The sequence below is a fragment of the Loxodonta africana genome, chromosome 22 (genome assembly GCF_030014295.1).
Source record: "Loxodonta africana isolate mLoxAfr1 chromosome 22, mLoxAfr1.hap2, whole genome shotgun sequence".
Taxonomy (NCBI): Eukaryota; Metazoa; Chordata; class Mammalia; order Proboscidea; family Elephantidae; genus Loxodonta; species Loxodonta africana.
The window spans coordinates 23,694,706-23,710,594 of record NC_087363.1 but is presented as its reverse complement, the minus strand read 5'-3'; the positions used below and the strand labels follow the sequence as shown (position 1 = coordinate 23,710,594).

Here is a 15,889-nt window from a genome sequence, read left to right as displayed (position 1 = left end):
TCAGTAGGGGCTCAAACCGGATCCCTGTTCTCCTCGTCGAGGTCTCACATCTCAGTATTTGTGAGATGTTTCATTTTCCCCATTTTACTCGATTAAAATGTCAAACGTTTCAAATGGGTTGTCACTGGCATATCTAACATTAAAGCCACCTTCATAAGCTACTAAGAAAAATCTCATTAAAAAAAGTGTTCTTTCAGGTTTTTTGCAAGCATTTCCTTGTTATGAATCTTTATTCCGGATAAATGCCCATAGATAAAATTTCCGATTTTCTCCTCTTGAAATGTAGCCGGTTTGAACCATCATTATGGGCGTTTCCAGAATTACCAGCTTTTAATACTTCTCCTTAAAACTGCTATACTTTAAATAGTAATCCTCCCGCTTCCTGTTTTAGGCAGCGAGCCATTATGGGGGCAACAATAACACTGAGAAGACCCAGCTAAAAGATAGCCCTCAACTGGAAGCATCCCTCTGCTCTACCAGCAGGAAGGCTCTTTCCTTTGTACCACGAAGGCTCCCAAATGCTTTCATTTCTATGTAACAACTCCCCCGGTTTTCTTTCTTTTTTGATAGAGATGAGGCCCCACTCAGCAAAGAGCGCTGGTGCCGTCGTTATGCCCAGAGCTCAGAGACGAGGGGACCCCAGAGGCAGGAAAAGCCTGGCAAAGCTCCTTTCCGGACCAGGGCTGCGAAGCCCTGCTGGGAGGCGCCAAAAGAGCACTGGGCGGACACGACATTCCCGATGGCTTCTTGGGTGCCCACTCAACGGGAGTGATCGTGTCATTCCAAAGCGCTTTCCATGCTGCAGGCTCCCGATCCCGGGGGCAGCTGCTAGCAGGGTTATGGGGCTGAGGGGAGCTGGGGACTTCAGCTTCTCTGGGCACATGAAGACGGTTGGGGTGGTTTTTCCCCAGGAAGTGAAGCGCTATCTTTAGCGAGCTGCGGCGGCCCTGTGGGACTCACCGCCATTGCAGCGCTACCCAGAGGCCCTGGGCCTGCCCTCCCCCGCCAGTGCTCTCCGGGGTTCCAGAAAGAACCACCAGTCCTAGCTCTCCCGCGTCTATACCCGTCACCATCAGCCTGAGGGCGCACTTGACGGGGGGAGACCAGAGCGGCCCGGCAAAGTATATCTGGGGGTCACGACTAGCCCACCCCATCTGGGCCAAGACGCTGCTCAGGCAGGAGAGCAGGGAACGAAATCCAAGCGCAGCTGGAATGCTCTGGAGACAACAGCTGCTTTTGGGATTCCGTTGCCCGCTGTCCCGCCGTGGGGGGAGGGAGCTCCTGCCCCCAGGTCCCTCGCCTTCGTGCCACACCAGAATCCCCTATTCCTAACCCCGGGGGGTGGGGGGGTGCGGGCCTCCCCTGGGACCGGGTCCCCATCCGGATTAGATCCACCGGACAAGATTAGTCCTGCGGGTCCCACGCAGCCGGGGCTACAGGGCCGGTGGTGGGGAGGGCTTCAAGACCGGCCAAGAGGGAAGCGCACCCGCCGGGCTGAGGAGGAAGTGAGCCCACGCGCGCCCGCCTTGGGGCACCCCCGCGTCCGGGCCTTTGTCCGGTGACGCTATCAGCGCCCGAAACGCCAGGGGCCAAACGAGCCCACATGGCGGCGGCGGGACCGCCGGGAGCCCATTGTGGACTGGCTCCGGCCGACCAACAGCAAGGCCCCGGTATGTCTAGCCGCCCGCCCGTCCTCCCGGCCACACCGGTAGGAGACGCGGCCACGTTCCCCCGAGGCCATGGCCAGGCTGACGCGCGAAGATGCCCGAACCCCGCGGGGCCGCCAGCGCCTCTCGCGCCAGCAGGCCTTCTGACTCGGCTCAAGATGGGGGCGGGAACTCTCGGGACGCAAGCAGAACGGGCGAGGCCACGGCGACGCTTCAGCCGCTGTCTAGCTCAACGTCTGGTCCGGTCCGGCCCGATGGCTGCCAATCGATAAGCCACCACTAGCCCTTCCGCGGCGTCCCCTTCCGCTTGCTCTGGACGCAGCCTTGGAGCCATTTTAAGGTGAAGCCACCGGCCACACCCCCTCGCACTCCCGTGAAGCCAATCCACGCGCGGCCACGCCCCCCGCGGCGCGCGGCGGCGCCGTCAACGGTCGCGGGGATGACGGTTGAGGAGGGGCGTGATTCGGTGGTGAGGCGGAGAAACCTGAGTCGCCCGCCTCGCCCCTGGAACCCGACGCCCCAAAGCTGGGGATTAGAGGGACTCGAAGGCTGGCTCCACGCCCTGGCCAGGTGTGCAGGCCACGACCAGGTGCGCGGCCGCCCCGCCCTGGGCCCCTGGAGTCCTTCGTAATGGCTGAGAGCCGAGGCAGCAGGCCGCGGCTGGGGCCCAGTCTGTGCCGTGAGGCCAGCCACGCCGCCAGGTGCCCTGCTCCCCTGGGACTGCCGGCGGGGGCCCGGGGAGGGGCGGGCGGTAGGTGCTGACACCGGAGCTGCGCCGGGAGACACGCCCTCCCGGGACAGATGGCACTGGCCGGCTCCCTCTTCCCCGACTGGGCCGGCCGAACTGCGCTGTGCCGGCCGGGCCGCAGGGGGCGCTGTATCCGCGTTGTGTCGGGCTGCGTCACAGCCTCGCCAAACCGACGCCAGCTCCTCTAGGCTCCGGTTCGTCATGGCTGCCGCCTTTGCCCTTCGGGGCTTGTACCGGGCGCGTCCCGCCCTGCGCTGTCCGCCCACCGAGCTGCTGTGGTGAGCCCGAACCCTGCGCCCCGTTCCTTGACGCCCCCGAAGACCGGCACCCGCACCCCGAGCCTTCCCGCACCCAATGACCACCGACCCCGGGCCCCGTTCCTTCCAACCCCCGCCCCCACACCCTGTTTCTTCCCAGTTTTGGTGATTCGGAGTATCGCTCCCCTGACCGTACCCCTCCTGCAGGGCCCCACGGTGTGGGTATCGGCTCACGCCAACGGACGACGAGCTGTACCAGCGGACGCGCATCTCACTGCTGCAACGCGAGTCACCGCACACCATGTGCATCGACAGCTACAGCAGCCGCGGCTTCACCGTTAACGGAGACCGCGTGCTCGGGCCCTGCGCGCTGCTCCCGCACTCCGTGGTGCAGTGGAACGTGAGTCTTTCCCCTACGAGGAGCGCGAGTCTCAGGCCGGCCTGTTTCTGTTCCTGGCAGACTTGGCGTTTCTCTGCTGCCCCGTAGTGGTGTAGAAGGATCTGGGAGGAAGCTGCAGGAATTTGGTTTTCCTATTGAAACTGCCTCCTCCTCACACAGGTAGGATCCCACCAGGACATCACTGAAGAGAGTTTCTCCCTCTTCTGGATGTTGGAGCCCCGGATAGGTATGGGGGGAGGGCAGGGCTGCGTTGTCCTGAGCCCCAGAAGGCCACCCCTACCCCAGGATCTAAACAGACGAGGTTGTAGACTAGCTGTGCCTATCCCTCCCTAGAAATTGTTGTGGTGGGCACAGGAGACCGAATGGAGCGGCTGCAGCCTGAGGTGCTTCAAGCCGTAAGACAACGGGGCATCGCTGTGGAAGTGCAGGACACGGTGAGGACCAGGACTTGGGCAAGCTGCCAGAAGCCCAGGCCTAGCCAAAGCCAGGCTGACACCTGCATTCTCTTGCAGCCCAATGCCTGTGCCACCTTCAACTTCCTGTGTCATGAAGGCCGTGTGGCAGGAGCTGCTCTCATCCCACCACCTGGACAGACTGCACTCACACCATCTCTGGCCCAGGCTGCAGAATGAACCAGTAGGAACTGACCTGTCATCCAGGAAGGCCCTAGCCCTTTCCATGGGGTACAAGCTCCCAATATTTTCACACTTGTTGGCCAGACTATTAATAACCATTTCTCCTGTTTTGTACTAGATGTGTTGTTGGCTAGGGACCGCTGGCTCAGTGGGCTATCAGTGGGGACTGTGAAAGAGCCAAGGGGTCACTTTTTTTCATCTAGACTCTGTGAGACTCCTGGCCCTCCAGAGGCAGGGAGGCAGTATGTGCATCTCTCCCAAGCCTGATTTGCCTATTTGTTCACATGCAGATTAGAAAAGATCTCAATGTTTTCTTTCCCCACAAGGTCCTTTAGAGATTCAAATTAGGTAACATGTACATGGGTCTTGATCTGGTGACGTGTGGCCAAGCTTTGGGCTACCAGGAAGCCCTGTGGGCAGCCTCAAGGGGGGACACCTCGAACTCTTCCAGGACCATGGAGCACCCTTATCTCAGGGCTCTTCCTGGAAATGAGGTAGTCGTGTTCGTGTGCATCTGTGGTGGTGGCAGCTGCAGAGCCCCACCCTTCCAGCTGACCTCAAAAACCAGGCATCACTTTTTTCAAGCTTTTATTGAAAAACCGAGGAGGGGTTGCTGGATCAAAAAAGTCGCTTTTCATACCTGCGGACATAAGGATCAGCTCTGAAGTGAGGGCAGAAAGAAGGAGGCATGGCAGAGGACAGGAAAGGTGGGGGGTATCTGTCACTTACGAATGGAGGCTGTGGACACCACCTTCTACCTGAGCTGAGGATGTTCTCTTCTCAAATTTGAGTTCCCCAGAATACATCATGGCTCTGAATATAGGGACCAAAGTCAGATGTGGTTAGCTGGCCCTGGACCAATGTTTACCCATACCTTAGTTCACCAAACTCACCTGAGTTGGGTCAAACTCTTGGCACCAATGTCTTGAGAGGAGTGTTGGATGCCCGCAATCAGGTAGGGGACAAATTTGTGGATGGATCCTTTGTCCTGCACAGCCCCAGACACTCCCTGGGCCACCTTGATTTTGTCGGCTTCACTGTAAAAAGCCAGGACATGGGCATGATCACAGCAGGGATGAGGGTACTGGCAGGAATGGGATGAATTGGCCTGCCTGTCCCACCTGAAATATCGGTTCTGGCTGCTGAGATGCTTGTCCATGGCATCAAGAGAACCCATACCACGGTATTTCTTCAGTCGGATCCCATCAGAGAAAAAGTATTCACCAGGCGCCTCAGTAGTAGCAGCCAAGAGGGAGCCCATCATGACTGTGGACAGAGGCAATGCTTGAGGCACAGCCTGAGCAGCACTGGGGAAGGAGTCCCACCAGGCTCCATGGGTGCTGGGCCTTACCCGTGGAGGCCCCGAGGGCCAAGGCTTTGGCAATATGACCCACGTTTTGTATTCCTCCATCAGCAATGACTGGGACCCCAAAGCGCCGTGCATACTCTGACACTTTGTACACAGCTGTTGCCTGGGGCCGTCCACAGGCCAGCACTGTTGAGATGAAGTGACAGATGGGCGGGCAGAGTTAGTGGGGACAGGCAAGGGGCCCAATGAACACACTTAGCACTCAGGAGCCCTCAGCTACACCTGCACCAGAACCGCAGCTGTGCTGAGGAAGAGGTATGTCTGGGTTGACGGCTGTCCCATCTGTCTTACACAGGACAAACAGCTGTGCCAGCCTCCACACACCTGTGTGTGTGCACGTGCAGGGCCCAGGGCAGCCTCAGGCACATGCAGTCTTAGCAGCTGGAAAGCACCACCCAGCTGGTATCAGGTGGGGCAAAGGTCACCGTGCAGTTAGTACCCAGAGGCATTGGCAGGCCCAGCCCCTCTTCCCTGTGTGGTAGGCAGCTCAGGCAAGATCAGAGCAGTGGTCATATGGAAGGGTGAGCGAGCTCCAGAGTTGGTACTTGAGCCATGCCTACTACAGAGGATGTGAGCAGAGGAAGGTCTCCCTGGGAAGAGGGTCCTGCCCTGTGAGTATCCTAAGAGAGGACTGTGTTCTGGAGCAGCCCCAAAAACCATGGTCTGTCCATCAGTCTGCCCACCCAGCAGCACCACAAACCCTGGGAGCTACAGCTACAGTCAACCAAGCAGCCGGGCAGTGGGCAGCTGGGCCGGGCCAGTGAGCCGGGCCGGACTTACTATAGCAGCCCGTGACAGTAGAAGGGCATTTGGGACTGTGGGACTTTATGTCTGGAGGGATCTTGGGAGCCACTAAAAACAAACAGACCAGAGTTTAGAGAGGGCGCAGAGCAGGAGCAAAGAGGCCAGGCTAGGCAGGGGGTGGAAGGTGAGGGATGACGAGAGCTCATCTTACTTCCAGCATGTCACCCATCCAAGGGGCCTATTTGGCCCCCAGACCTGCCTGTATTGGGAGACTCATGGTACAGTTCCAGTAAGAGCACTTGGCCCCAGGACAGGTCGGGTAAGGGCCCTTGCTGAAGCTAGAGTTTCTTAGGGCCCTGGCGAAGCATCTTACCTTCCTGGGTGATGCAGATGGAGCCACTGCCCATGCCCACCCGCAAGGCATCCACACCTGCATCAATGAGGTTCTTGGCCTGAGCAGCAGTCACCACTGCAGGGAGAGAGGGAAAGGCTGATGCAAAAGTCCAGGTGGGAGCCCAGCTCCCCCATGGCCTTCAGCCCTCAGTCTTGCCTCACCATTGCCTCCAATGACCTGTAGACTGGGGTATTTCTCTTTGATGTACTTGATCATGTTGATCTGGAAGATGGAATTTCCCTGGGAAGAGTCCTGAGACAGGGAGGAAGTCCCAGTGAGACTGCTGCATGGCAGCTGCCCCTGCTATCCCAACACCCCACCCGTGCAGCAGCTCACCAGAACCACAACATCCACACCAGCCTGGGCCAGCAAGTCCAACCGGTACTTGTCATCTTCATGTGTGCCAATGGCCGCTCCACACAACAGCTGCTTCTTAGCATCTTTAGAGGCCAACGGATAATCGCGGTTCTTCTTCAGGTCTGTCCGGGCAATGATGGCCACCAGCTCGTCGTCTTCATTTACAATGGGCAACTTTCCTGGGGGCGGGGCGGGACATGAGCCAGGGCCCTGGGCTTTGGTTCCAGGCTCCTTCCTATCACTAGGACTCACTCACCCTTCTTGCTTCGCTGCAGAATTTCATTTGCTTCTTTTAATGTGATGCCTGCAGGGGCCACCACCAAGTCTTCCCGTTTTGTCATGATCTGGGAGGGAAGGAAGCCGTGAGAAAGGGGCAGATGAAGAGACCAGACCTATCCAGACACTACACTAATCCAGGGGTGTGGTTCCAGAGACTAACAGGTTCATCCAAACTACCCTCCTCAAGGGAATCCAACAGTCCCAATGTCTACTGGCATTGAGAACTGAGGAAAAAGGATAAGTTAGTGCCTGTTACACTGTGGATAAAGAAAGGTGACAAATGAATAACAATAATAGATCAGAAAAAGACTGACGCTGCTGCCCACCCTGGAGAAGCAAACAACACAGCACGTGTGCCAGCAAGCATATGGGCAGTTGGAGAACCTCTTAGTGGAAGGGCAATACGAGAACCCCATGAAGGTTCAGAAACTTGGCTGGGCATCCATCCTTCCTGGACAGCAGACGCCTACAAAGATGTCATTCAGCCAATAGAAGACACTCACCCTCCTGGTCTTTGGCTTGGGCTGCCAGAACTTGGTTACGCTCTGCCAGTGGCACCCACCTCTTCCAAACAACGGTCGTGCTCCTCCTCCTTGAGAAAATCAATGTCCCGCGAGGAGATGATGCCCACCAAGCGGCTCCCCATTCGGCCAGTGTCTGTGATGGGGATACCACAGAAGCCATGCCGCGCCTTGGCCTCAAACACATCCCGCACACGATCCTTGGGGCTGAGGACCACAGGGTCCGTGATAAATCCTTGTTCATATTTCTGGAAAGAATAGTAGAAAAAGGGCATTTCTTAACCGCTTTCTTCAGGCCCTGGGTTTGAAGCCTGAAGTCTCTGCCCAACTCCCTCTTGGGCATGTCACACGACCAGATCACACCAACACTTTAAATCCTTCCCAGAAATGAGACATACGAAACGTGGGTGCACTGGAGGTACTGTCCTCTTCCGCTGCCTGAAGATACTGGGTTTAGGCTCTTTTACCCAGGCAGTGAACACCACAAATGGGAAGGAAGGATTCTAAATCGGGAGCAGAGCAATCCCCCCACCCCAACTCAGTGCATTTCCCAGGAGCTCCTGGCCAGCATGTCTGTCTTTCTGACCTTTACTTTCCTAACTTCGTTGGCCTGGAACTCAGGTGTACAGTTGTGGTGGATGAAACCAATTCCGCCAGTAAGCTGCAGGAAGAACAGACAAAAGGAGAATAAGTGACAAATAATGAGAAATATAAATGTATGCTCTTGGGAAAAGATGGGATCCCTGCTTTTGTCCAAGCACCGCAGTGGGGCTTACCGCCATAGCTATGGCCATCCCAGCCTCGGTGACTGTGTCCATGGGGGAGGAAACCAGTGGAGTCTTCAGAGTAATAGTCTTGGTCAGCGCAGAGGTCAAGTCCTGAGAAGGTAAGGCCCACTAGAGTGAGAAAGCACCTCATGGTACCAGGGACCCCATAAAACAAGTAACCCTACATGACCTGCACGGAATGCAACAAGACCATTCCATAGAATCCACTCCCAGATCCAATCTGGAGAGGTAGCACAGAGAGCAGGGGGGCAGCAGCATCTCACTCCAGCTCGGTGCCCAGGCCCCAATTCCCGGCCATACTCACCACCTGGTCTGCAGTGAAGTCAATGTACCCAGGAAGAATGAGAAAGTCACTGTAGGGAGGGAGAGAGATTAGGAGAAGGGTTCAGGCTTAGGGCAGCCTGAGAATCCATCCCCATAAGTCACTCCATAAGGAATGTGGGCAGGGAGTGACATTAAGGGAGCATATGTCACAGGCAAGACACAGCACAAGGATCGAATGAGGAAAGGAGTCCTCTTCTGCTACCAATCTGCCATCGGTGCTACTGGCACCCTGACAACTCCATGTGCCCAGAAAACGAAGTTTCTGTCATGAAACCTAGGCACTGTTAGGATGCCTCCCCCACGTCTCACCTCCATCCTGCTCCAGATCTGGCAGAGCCAATGATATGAATGTGGAACCCCCGGAACCTGAACCCCGCCCCACGCCCGCGCTCAGAAGGGCACCATGAAGCCCCCATTTAGCCTCCCTGCCCAGCGCACCGCCCCTCTCTTCGCGCGGGTAAGCCCGAGAGGCCCGCACTTGTAGGTGAGGCCATCCCCGCAGTTGAAGAGCTGCTGAGCTGTGAGCCCGTCGTCTGGCACGTAGGAGGTGCCCCCGCTAATCAGGTAGTCGGCCATGACCAGCACAGAACGCAGCCGCGTGTCTCCGAGGACCGCGCCGCAGAGGCCGCAGGCGCCCGGACCGCGCCGATATAAACCCGCTGACAGCGTCAAGGCGCCGACGCGTTGTTTACGTCAGGGCGCACGGCGAGCGGGCGGGGCGAGCGGCGTCCCGGCGACGGGGGCAGGGCTGGGGAAGCGGGCGCATGCGCACAACCCGACAGCTCGCCAAGATTCAGAGGACTGGGCCGGACTTACATACGGCTCCCAGGACTGCCTAGCCTGTTCAAGCCTTATTATGTTAACCCTTTGGTGACCCAGTTACTTTCTGCTTTTTTTTTGTTGATACTGTCTTCCTTAATGGAAACATGCTGAATCGTTAAGTGTGTCTGAATTTCTGGTAAGGAGTATGGTTTTTTTTTTGGTGTCCCCTCTCACAAGTCTACCCTTTGTGTGTGTTCCTTGGTACACAGGATGTACCATTAACTCTACCTGACTCCACGCCAGGATCTGTTGGTACAAAAATTTGCAAAATTTCTGTTTTTCCAACCAAAAATTCAGACACCCCATACAATACCCTGTAAAAACAGTAATTTGCGGCACATGCCCTCCCATTTCCTCTATTTCAAACAGCCATACCATCAATGGCACAGCAGCTTCCCAGTAAGCCCCGGAGGATGAAAATGTTCATGGTTGCTATATGCACCGCCGGGCACAAAAGGGTTAACAAGCGCGACTTGGCTTTCACTGTCCCACCAGGCTCCTCCCCAAATAAAGAGGCATTGTTCACCAGCATATTGAAAAGACGTGCTTGTCATTCTTAATAAACAACTAGAGTAAGAATACATAAGAGAAACAGAGCGGTATCTTTATATGATACACAAGTGTATGTTACAAGAATTCCATCAGGCACAGGAGCCTCAGGTTTAAGGCCTCAATGTTAGGCCAAAAAAAAAAAAAAAAAAAGGCATGGTAAAGTTTTCACTTTAAGATCTAAAATGTCACTTGTGGGGGTGTAATAGAAATTGTCTTTAATAAATCATAATTGAAGTTGCCCTCGTTTTCCTTCCGTTAAGATGCTAAGTTTATGTCTGAGTATGAAGAAAGAAAACAACGTGTCTCCCCTGTGGTCAGCAAGGTCTGCCAGTCCAACGTGGGACTGGGGAAGATTCCCTGGAGGGTCCAACCATCATTAATTCCATCTTTCTGGAGGAAAGGAAGGAGCCACATTTCTCCTAGCAGTCCAGGCCCTTTTCCCAGGCCCCAGATGAGGGAAAAAAAAAACAAAAAACAACAAAAGTCAGCCAGCAACTTTCCAGGACATCTGGCTCTCAGGAAACGAAGAGCCCCCATGGGCTGAGGAGTCTGCTGCAGCAGATTTACGAAGATGCACAGGGGGCAATGTTTCCTTTTACATTTTGAACAGGAGCAGCCTGGAAGGCTTCATAACTACACCAATAAAAAAAGGAAAAAGAAAAATGGAGGCCTCTTCTTTAGTGTGAAAGTCTGTCCAGTTCTTCCTGGCTGGTTTCCCCTGCACTGTGGCTGAGGCAGCTCAGTGCATGGTGCTTGCGTTGGCCACAGCAATGGCTTCCTGAATTTCTCGTATCACCAGGATTCGGGTCAGCATCTGTCCCATCTGTTCTCTGCTGATGGGCTGGACCGAGTACCAGATTGGGCTGTTAGGGGCCACTACCGGTTCAGGAGTCAGGTAAAAGGTGTCATTCCGGCCTTTCACACTCTGGGGGCTGAAGAACATGTTGGTAAAAGCTGGGTACCACCTGTACAAATTCAACCCTCCCACTTGAACCTCCCAGACAGATGCTGCCTGCAAAAGCTGTGACGGCAGCAGCTCTAGAGGGTGTGACACAGCGTAGTAAATCCATGCAGCCACCACAGGATCTCCTTTGGGGCTATTGCAAATGCCAGTGACAGGCTGCCTCCCTCCTGCTCCTCCCTCACATGCTGCCAGCTGCAATCCCATCCCTCTGACTACCTACCTAGGGCTCTTCTACTTGAGCCTTATCCCACTTTGCTGCCCAGAAGGTCCATCTTTAAGTTTTGTTCACAGCATTTCTTCTACTTGATCCACTGATAATCCCTCAAGTCTACCTGAGGTACCCTATCTGCCTTCCCAGCTCACCTAAGATGGCAGGTCCCTTCATTGGGTCCCCCTCTCCACTGTTGAGCTGTACCCCTCTTATGCACTTAGCACACACTATCCTCTGACAGTTATCCATCCGTTCATCCAAGATTCATCCAAGGGGTACTGTGTGCCAGCCATGTACCAAGTATTGATGTTACAGCAACAAGTAGGATCAACAGTTTCTGCCTCATGGAGTTTACAGATTACAGGGGAGACAAACAGCAATAAACAATTACATGCAAAATGACAAACGGTGGTGAGTGCTACAGAGCAAAGAGCCAGGGAACTCGACATAGCCAAAGGAACTGGTAAGAAACCGGGAAGTGCTTCCCTGATAAAGTTGTGTTTAAGGTGAGAAGAGGAGTTAATGAGTGCCAACTAGGGGTGGGCATGAGGGGCTTGTCCAACGGGGAAAAATTCAGTACCAAAGCCTTGAGAGAGCGAGCTTGGTACCCTTGAGTGGAGAGGTGCCAGTGTGGCTAGAGCCAAGAGCTACCTGCACATGAGGTTCACAAGGGGGAGTGCAGGAAGGTCCTTGTTACCCATGTAAGGATTTATTGTCTTTCTCTGTAGGATAATGGGAAACCACTGAAGGTTTTTAATTTAAGTGACATTTAAGACCGGCAACCTAAAAAGACCATTCTGGCATTACTATGAAGAGAACAGGCCAGACTGCAGAGGCCAAGAGGTAGCAAAAGCTGAGGGCAGGAGTTCCCCTAGATCTGAGAGTGGCAGTGATGACAGGTCAAAGCCAAGAAGGTGTAGGGCCATCCTCAATATATACTGAAGGCATCCTCTCTGTACCTGTCATCCCCCACCATGAACAATATCTTATCAGGAAGCAGGAAGCCCCTTTACATCACAGTGCTGGCACATCACACATCTTGGGAAAGCCAGTCAGGTTGCTTCTATCTTTAACTTTCTGGAAGTGAGGTTTTACTCACCATCTGGGACTAGAGAATGCCTCTCTCGTGACAAGATATGTACAGAGGTGAGCAATGCCATGTGCACATGCGTACAGGCACACACAAAGTGACCTGGTCACAATAAACCCTCCTTACCATTTGAAGAGGTAGAAATCGTACAGCTTGATAGGACACCTCAGTGGATTCTCTGGATTTTCTGTCTGTTCTGCATACATGTCATCTGTAACTATAAAACATACCCCCCACCACAGACATGGCATCAGTCTGTCTTAGCTCAGGCTCAGGTCAGGAACCTCAGGCTCCCAACCACCTGTTGGGAAATATTCGGGGTAAAAGGGTATGGGAGGCATGGGTGGTGCCTATGAAGGGAAAAGGAAGCTATTCTCTCTGGGGATTCGTGCTTCTAGGAGAAAAGTTTATAAAGTTCTTGGCTGAGGAAAAGGAAGTGGAGCATTCCTATCTGGCAGGCCCCAGCCTTCACACTGATTGGTAGTCCCACAGGTTCTAGGGCAGGCCAAAACAAGTAACATCCGCGTCTGCTGTTCCTGCCCCCTCCCCCTACCTTTCTGGCCGGTCTGGTGTATCCCAAGAGCCTTCAGGTACCGGATACTCGTGCTTTTATCCTTGGGATTTGAAGGGTTCTTCTTTGTCTGTCGCAAGACCTTGGAGAAGGCCAGTTTCATGTGCTGGTCCACTGTCTTCAACAGGAAGTACCTGGACCGCAAGTGAAAGCAAGGCAGAGGGAGGGGTGCCGGGAAGAGACCGTGACTTACCCTCCACCCATCAATGCTTCAAAAGAGCCACTGCCCACACTCTCAGGATCTGGGCAGGCCCATACCGAACCACACTGTCCAGTGGAGGAGCCACATCAGGACTGATGGCAGGGGTCTGGCAAGGCTGTTTACCTCACTGGTCACCACACCAATGCAGCCAAGTGAGGCTGGGGGCTTTCAGTGCCCAAAGGCTCTCAAGTATGTGTCAGAGAAGTCCTCCTGGATAGTTTCCACCCTCTTCACTGGGAAGACCCCAGAAGCGGCTAAGTGTGGAGCCTCCAGAAACACTTACTTGGTATTAAAGAACATGAGGGTGGTCAACAGGGTGGAGGGGGAGTGAGCCCCAAGCTGCTTGCACTCCCACAGCATCTCCTCGGTCACATGGCTGGGCAGGACATAGCCTAGGAGGAAGAGAGGACTGCTACAACAAGAAGCTGGCAGGAAGTCTGTCAAAGGGCCAGGCTATGAAGTGTGGGACACAAGAATGACCATACAGGGAGTACAAGGCCAACAATGGAAGTCTCCCAGAAGTGTGACAGAAATCATCTGGAAAGCTTGTTGAAACACAGATGGCTAGGTCCCAACCTGAGTTTCCGGAGTGAGACCCAAGAATTCCATTTCTAACGTGTTCCCAGGTGATATTAATGCCATTGTTTTGGGGACCATACTTGGGGAAGCACTGCCCAACAGGATTGTTCTTACCTGACATTAAATTCTTCCTTTAATTCAAGGTTAATATGGGGCAAAAGGATAGCCCTCATGACAGTGAAGCTCCTAAAACTACAAACTAAATTCTGCTTACATGCACAATTCTCTGGAGAGAGGGGACAGAACTTTCATCGTATTTCAAAGATGTCCAGGGCTCAAAGAATGTACACCCATTTCCCCTTGTCAGACCTCTCATGTCTATTACACCCAGAAACAAGTCCATTCTCATCCCCTCTCTGGATAAAAGGGAGACTGACATTCAGAACTATTACAAGTTTCCCCCATGGGGCACGTGTTACTGTAAAGCCCTAGTTCATAAGCAACCCCAAAGCTGGGCAGGAGCAGGGGCCAGCAGTTTGACCAAGGACCCTGGGCAGCCAGGTGTGCTACCAAAGGAAGGTGGCACTTCGGTTGCCTACCAAGCCCTCTTCTTATGCTCATTCAACAGACAATGAGCAACTGTTTGTGCCACGTACTGGCAACATGTTGCGGCAACAGCAGAGACCAGCATGACCTGTAGGGATTTCAGGATTCCCCAGGCAGGCTGTGAAAGGTGCCACTTCCAGGAAACAGAAAAAAACACTCTGCCCAATATATCCTTCTATCTTGTTCTTGCCAAAGCTGGTCCTCTGGCCCACTAGTCCACTGCTGTCTCTTTAAGGCAGTTCTGGCTCTCCTCTAGCCCACCCTTTGGCTATTTTATGGACCAGTGACAATGGGACAAGCTGAAGCCTCTGAGAGGTAGGATGAGTGACAACGGGACAAGCTGAAGCCTGAGAGGTAGGATGAGTGGCAGAAGACAGCTCTTCTTGGGAAAGGTCAGCTCCTAGAAGCACTCCCAGGCACACCTTGGAATGTTCCACTTTCTCTGGGGTCACTCTGCCACTTTTCCCTGGTGTCAATTCCCTAAACTTTACTGTCCTCTCAACAACACAATTTACAAATGAACTCTAATGCCTGAGAACCAGGACTCTGTTTAGACAGAGATGTTATGTAAAAAGCCTTGCAGTTCTGAAACTGAACTGCAAGCATAAAATGATATCCTTTATCTTTCAAGTTTTTTTTTCTAGCTCTGCCCACTGAAAGGCCTAGAAACAATGACCAATCCAGTAGCAATGAGCACCCTCAGCACCTAGACTGTGGTACTGGAATACTACTTCCTGCCGAAAGGAACCAGGCTCCATAGGGAACTGGATGATTCCACATCGGGGACAGGAACAGTCTGTCAAATTGGAAATCAAGGGAGTTATTTAAGTCTACTAGCATCATGTCAAGAGGACTCAGGGGCCAATTTAAAGAGGCTCCAAGTGGTCAAAGATGGGACAATTTGCACATCAGTAAAACTACAACTGCAATGGACTGAAACACATCAAAAATGTTAAAAGTCATGAGTTCACATTGATTCTTTAAAAAAAAGCCCCGACTGGTCATCACTGGAGGAGGTTAGTGAGCCAACTCACTACTTTGTTTTCTGGTAAACAAAGAAAAAGAAACAAGCCCTATCCTACCCCTTCTATACAATCTGTATCACTGGGAAGCCAAAGAGCTGATGAGGTAAGTTTCTCTTTGCATTAGAGCTAATGAAGAAGTGTATTTTGATACCACCATTTTTCAACTCGAATGAATTAAAAGACATCCTGACAGTGGAAAACAATCCACTTATGATATAACCTCACCAAAAGAACAACGGAAGTACATCAAGCCTTTATATATGCAATTACCAATTAACTGTAAATATAGACAGAAGAACATGTTAAATTATACCACAGGCAGATGCAATCAGCAAAACAACTGCTTGACAATTTAAAAGGCTGTTTCTTCCATAAGTAAATTGCAATGAAAAAGAATGGAAAGGAAAATTAAAACTAAGCATTAAAAGACACATCAGCTAATTTCACTGAGGGTCTTATTTACACCAACTCAGATTAGAGGAAAAATTATGGCACTTATGAGACAAAAATTCTAACAAAGGGTACATATTTGATGACAATCTGGAATTACTGTTTTTTTTTTGTTGTTAATTTTTAAAGTGTAAGAATGGCCTTATGGTTATGTCAAGAATACATATTGATACATTTATGGATAAAATGTCTGGGATTTGCTTCAGATTAACATGGGAGGCGGAAAGCAGGTAGTGGTACAGGTGAGACAAGATATGCCAACTTGAGGGATCATGAGTCTGTTTACTTTTACTTATGTTTAAAATTTACATAACAAAAAGGTTAAAAAGTGATCTTTGCATATCCATAAGTGGCCTGAAAACTTGCAAAACATGTAAATAGTGATTCAGTCACT

The 15,889-nt window shown here is 52.7% G+C and overlaps 3 protein-coding genes across 5 annotated transcripts in view; 1 reads left to right on the top strand and 2 right to left on the bottom strand.

The window, feature by feature from the left end:
• Positions 1–965: 965 nt before the first annotated feature.
• IMPDH2 (inosine monophosphate dehydrogenase 2) lies at positions 966–9,133 on the bottom strand. Of its 2 annotated transcripts, none has more exons than XM_003409670.4 (14): positions 8,962–9,133; positions 8,464–8,512; positions 8,148–8,249; positions 7,958–8,032; positions 7,413–7,619; positions 6,828–6,915; positions 6,551–6,750; positions 6,376–6,466; positions 6,194–6,289; positions 5,059–5,202; positions 4,829–4,973; positions 4,601–4,744; positions 4,437–4,520; positions 966–4,347 (listed from the first exon to the last, which is right to left on the bottom strand). In XM_003409670.4, exons 1-14 carry the CDS (start codon positions 9,057–9,059, stop codon positions 4,326–4,328), a joined length of 1,545 nt encoding a protein of 514 aa, XP_003409718.1. In that variant the 5' UTR covers positions 9,060–9,133; the 3' UTR covers positions 966–4,325. The 2 variants fall into 2 exon arrangements, with proteins under 2 accessions (XP_003409718.1, XP_064130630.1); XM_064274560.1 differs by having other exon boundaries at positions 8,922–9,111.
• NDUFAF3 (NADH:ubiquinone oxidoreductase complex assembly factor 3) lies at positions 2,576–3,821 on the top strand. Its single transcript, XM_003409672.4, has 5 exons — positions 2,576–2,693; positions 2,880–3,072; positions 3,232–3,298; positions 3,406–3,506; positions 3,585–3,821. Exons 1-5 carry the CDS (start codon positions 2,617–2,619, stop codon positions 3,702–3,704), a joined length of 558 nt encoding a protein of 185 aa, XP_003409720.1. The 5' UTR covers positions 2,576–2,616; the 3' UTR covers positions 3,705–3,821.
• A 287-nt stretch (positions 9,134–9,420) lies between the features above and the next one.
• QRICH1 (glutamine rich 1) overlaps positions 9,421–15,889 on the bottom strand; it is a 46,517-nt gene continuing 40,048 nt past the window's right edge. For both annotated transcript variants that reach the window (XM_003409669.4, XM_010589819.3), the window contains exons 7-10: positions 13,179–13,287; positions 12,676–12,827; positions 12,249–12,339; positions 9,421–10,789 (exon numbers count right to left, since the gene is read on the bottom strand). In XM_003409669.4, the coding sequence (XP_003409717.1) occupies positions 10,597–10,789; positions 12,249–12,339; positions 12,676–12,827; positions 13,179–13,287 (545 nt within the window). In that variant the 3' untranslated portion in view covers positions 9,421–10,596. The remainder of the gene's footprint in view (positions 10,790–12,248; positions 12,340–12,675; positions 12,828–13,178; positions 13,288–15,889) is intronic.

What these genes read in the sequence shown, in the direction of transcription:
- NDUFAF3 (XM_003409672.4), top strand. Translation starts at nt 2,617, where the DNA reads ATGGCTGCCGCCTTTGCCCTTCGGGGCTTGTACCGGGCGCGTCCCGCC. An exon ending in GATGTTGGAGCCCCGGATAG is followed by an intron (nt 3,299 to 3,405) that starts GTATGGGGGGAG and finishes ATCCCTCCCTAG; the next exon opens with AAATTGTTGTGGTGGGCACA. An exon ending in CTGTGGAAGTGCAGGACACG is followed by an intron (nt 3,507 to 3,584) that starts GTGAGGACCAGG and finishes ATTCTCTTGCAG; the next exon opens with CCCAATGCCTGTGCCACCTT.
- IMPDH2 (XM_003409670.4), bottom strand. Translation starts at nt 9,059, where the DNA reads ATGGCCGACTACCTGATTAGCGGGGGCACCTCCTACGTGCCAGACGAC. An exon ending in ACAGGTCATTGGAGGCAATG is followed by an intron (nt 6,290 to 6,375) that starts GTGAGGCAAGAC and finishes CTCTCCCTGCAG; the next exon opens with TGGTGACTGCTGCTCAGGCC. An exon ending in GGTGTCCACAGCCTCCATTC is followed by an intron (nt 4,348 to 4,436) that starts GTAAGTGACAGA and finishes TTATGTCCGCAG; the next exon opens with GTATGAAAAGCGACTTTTTT.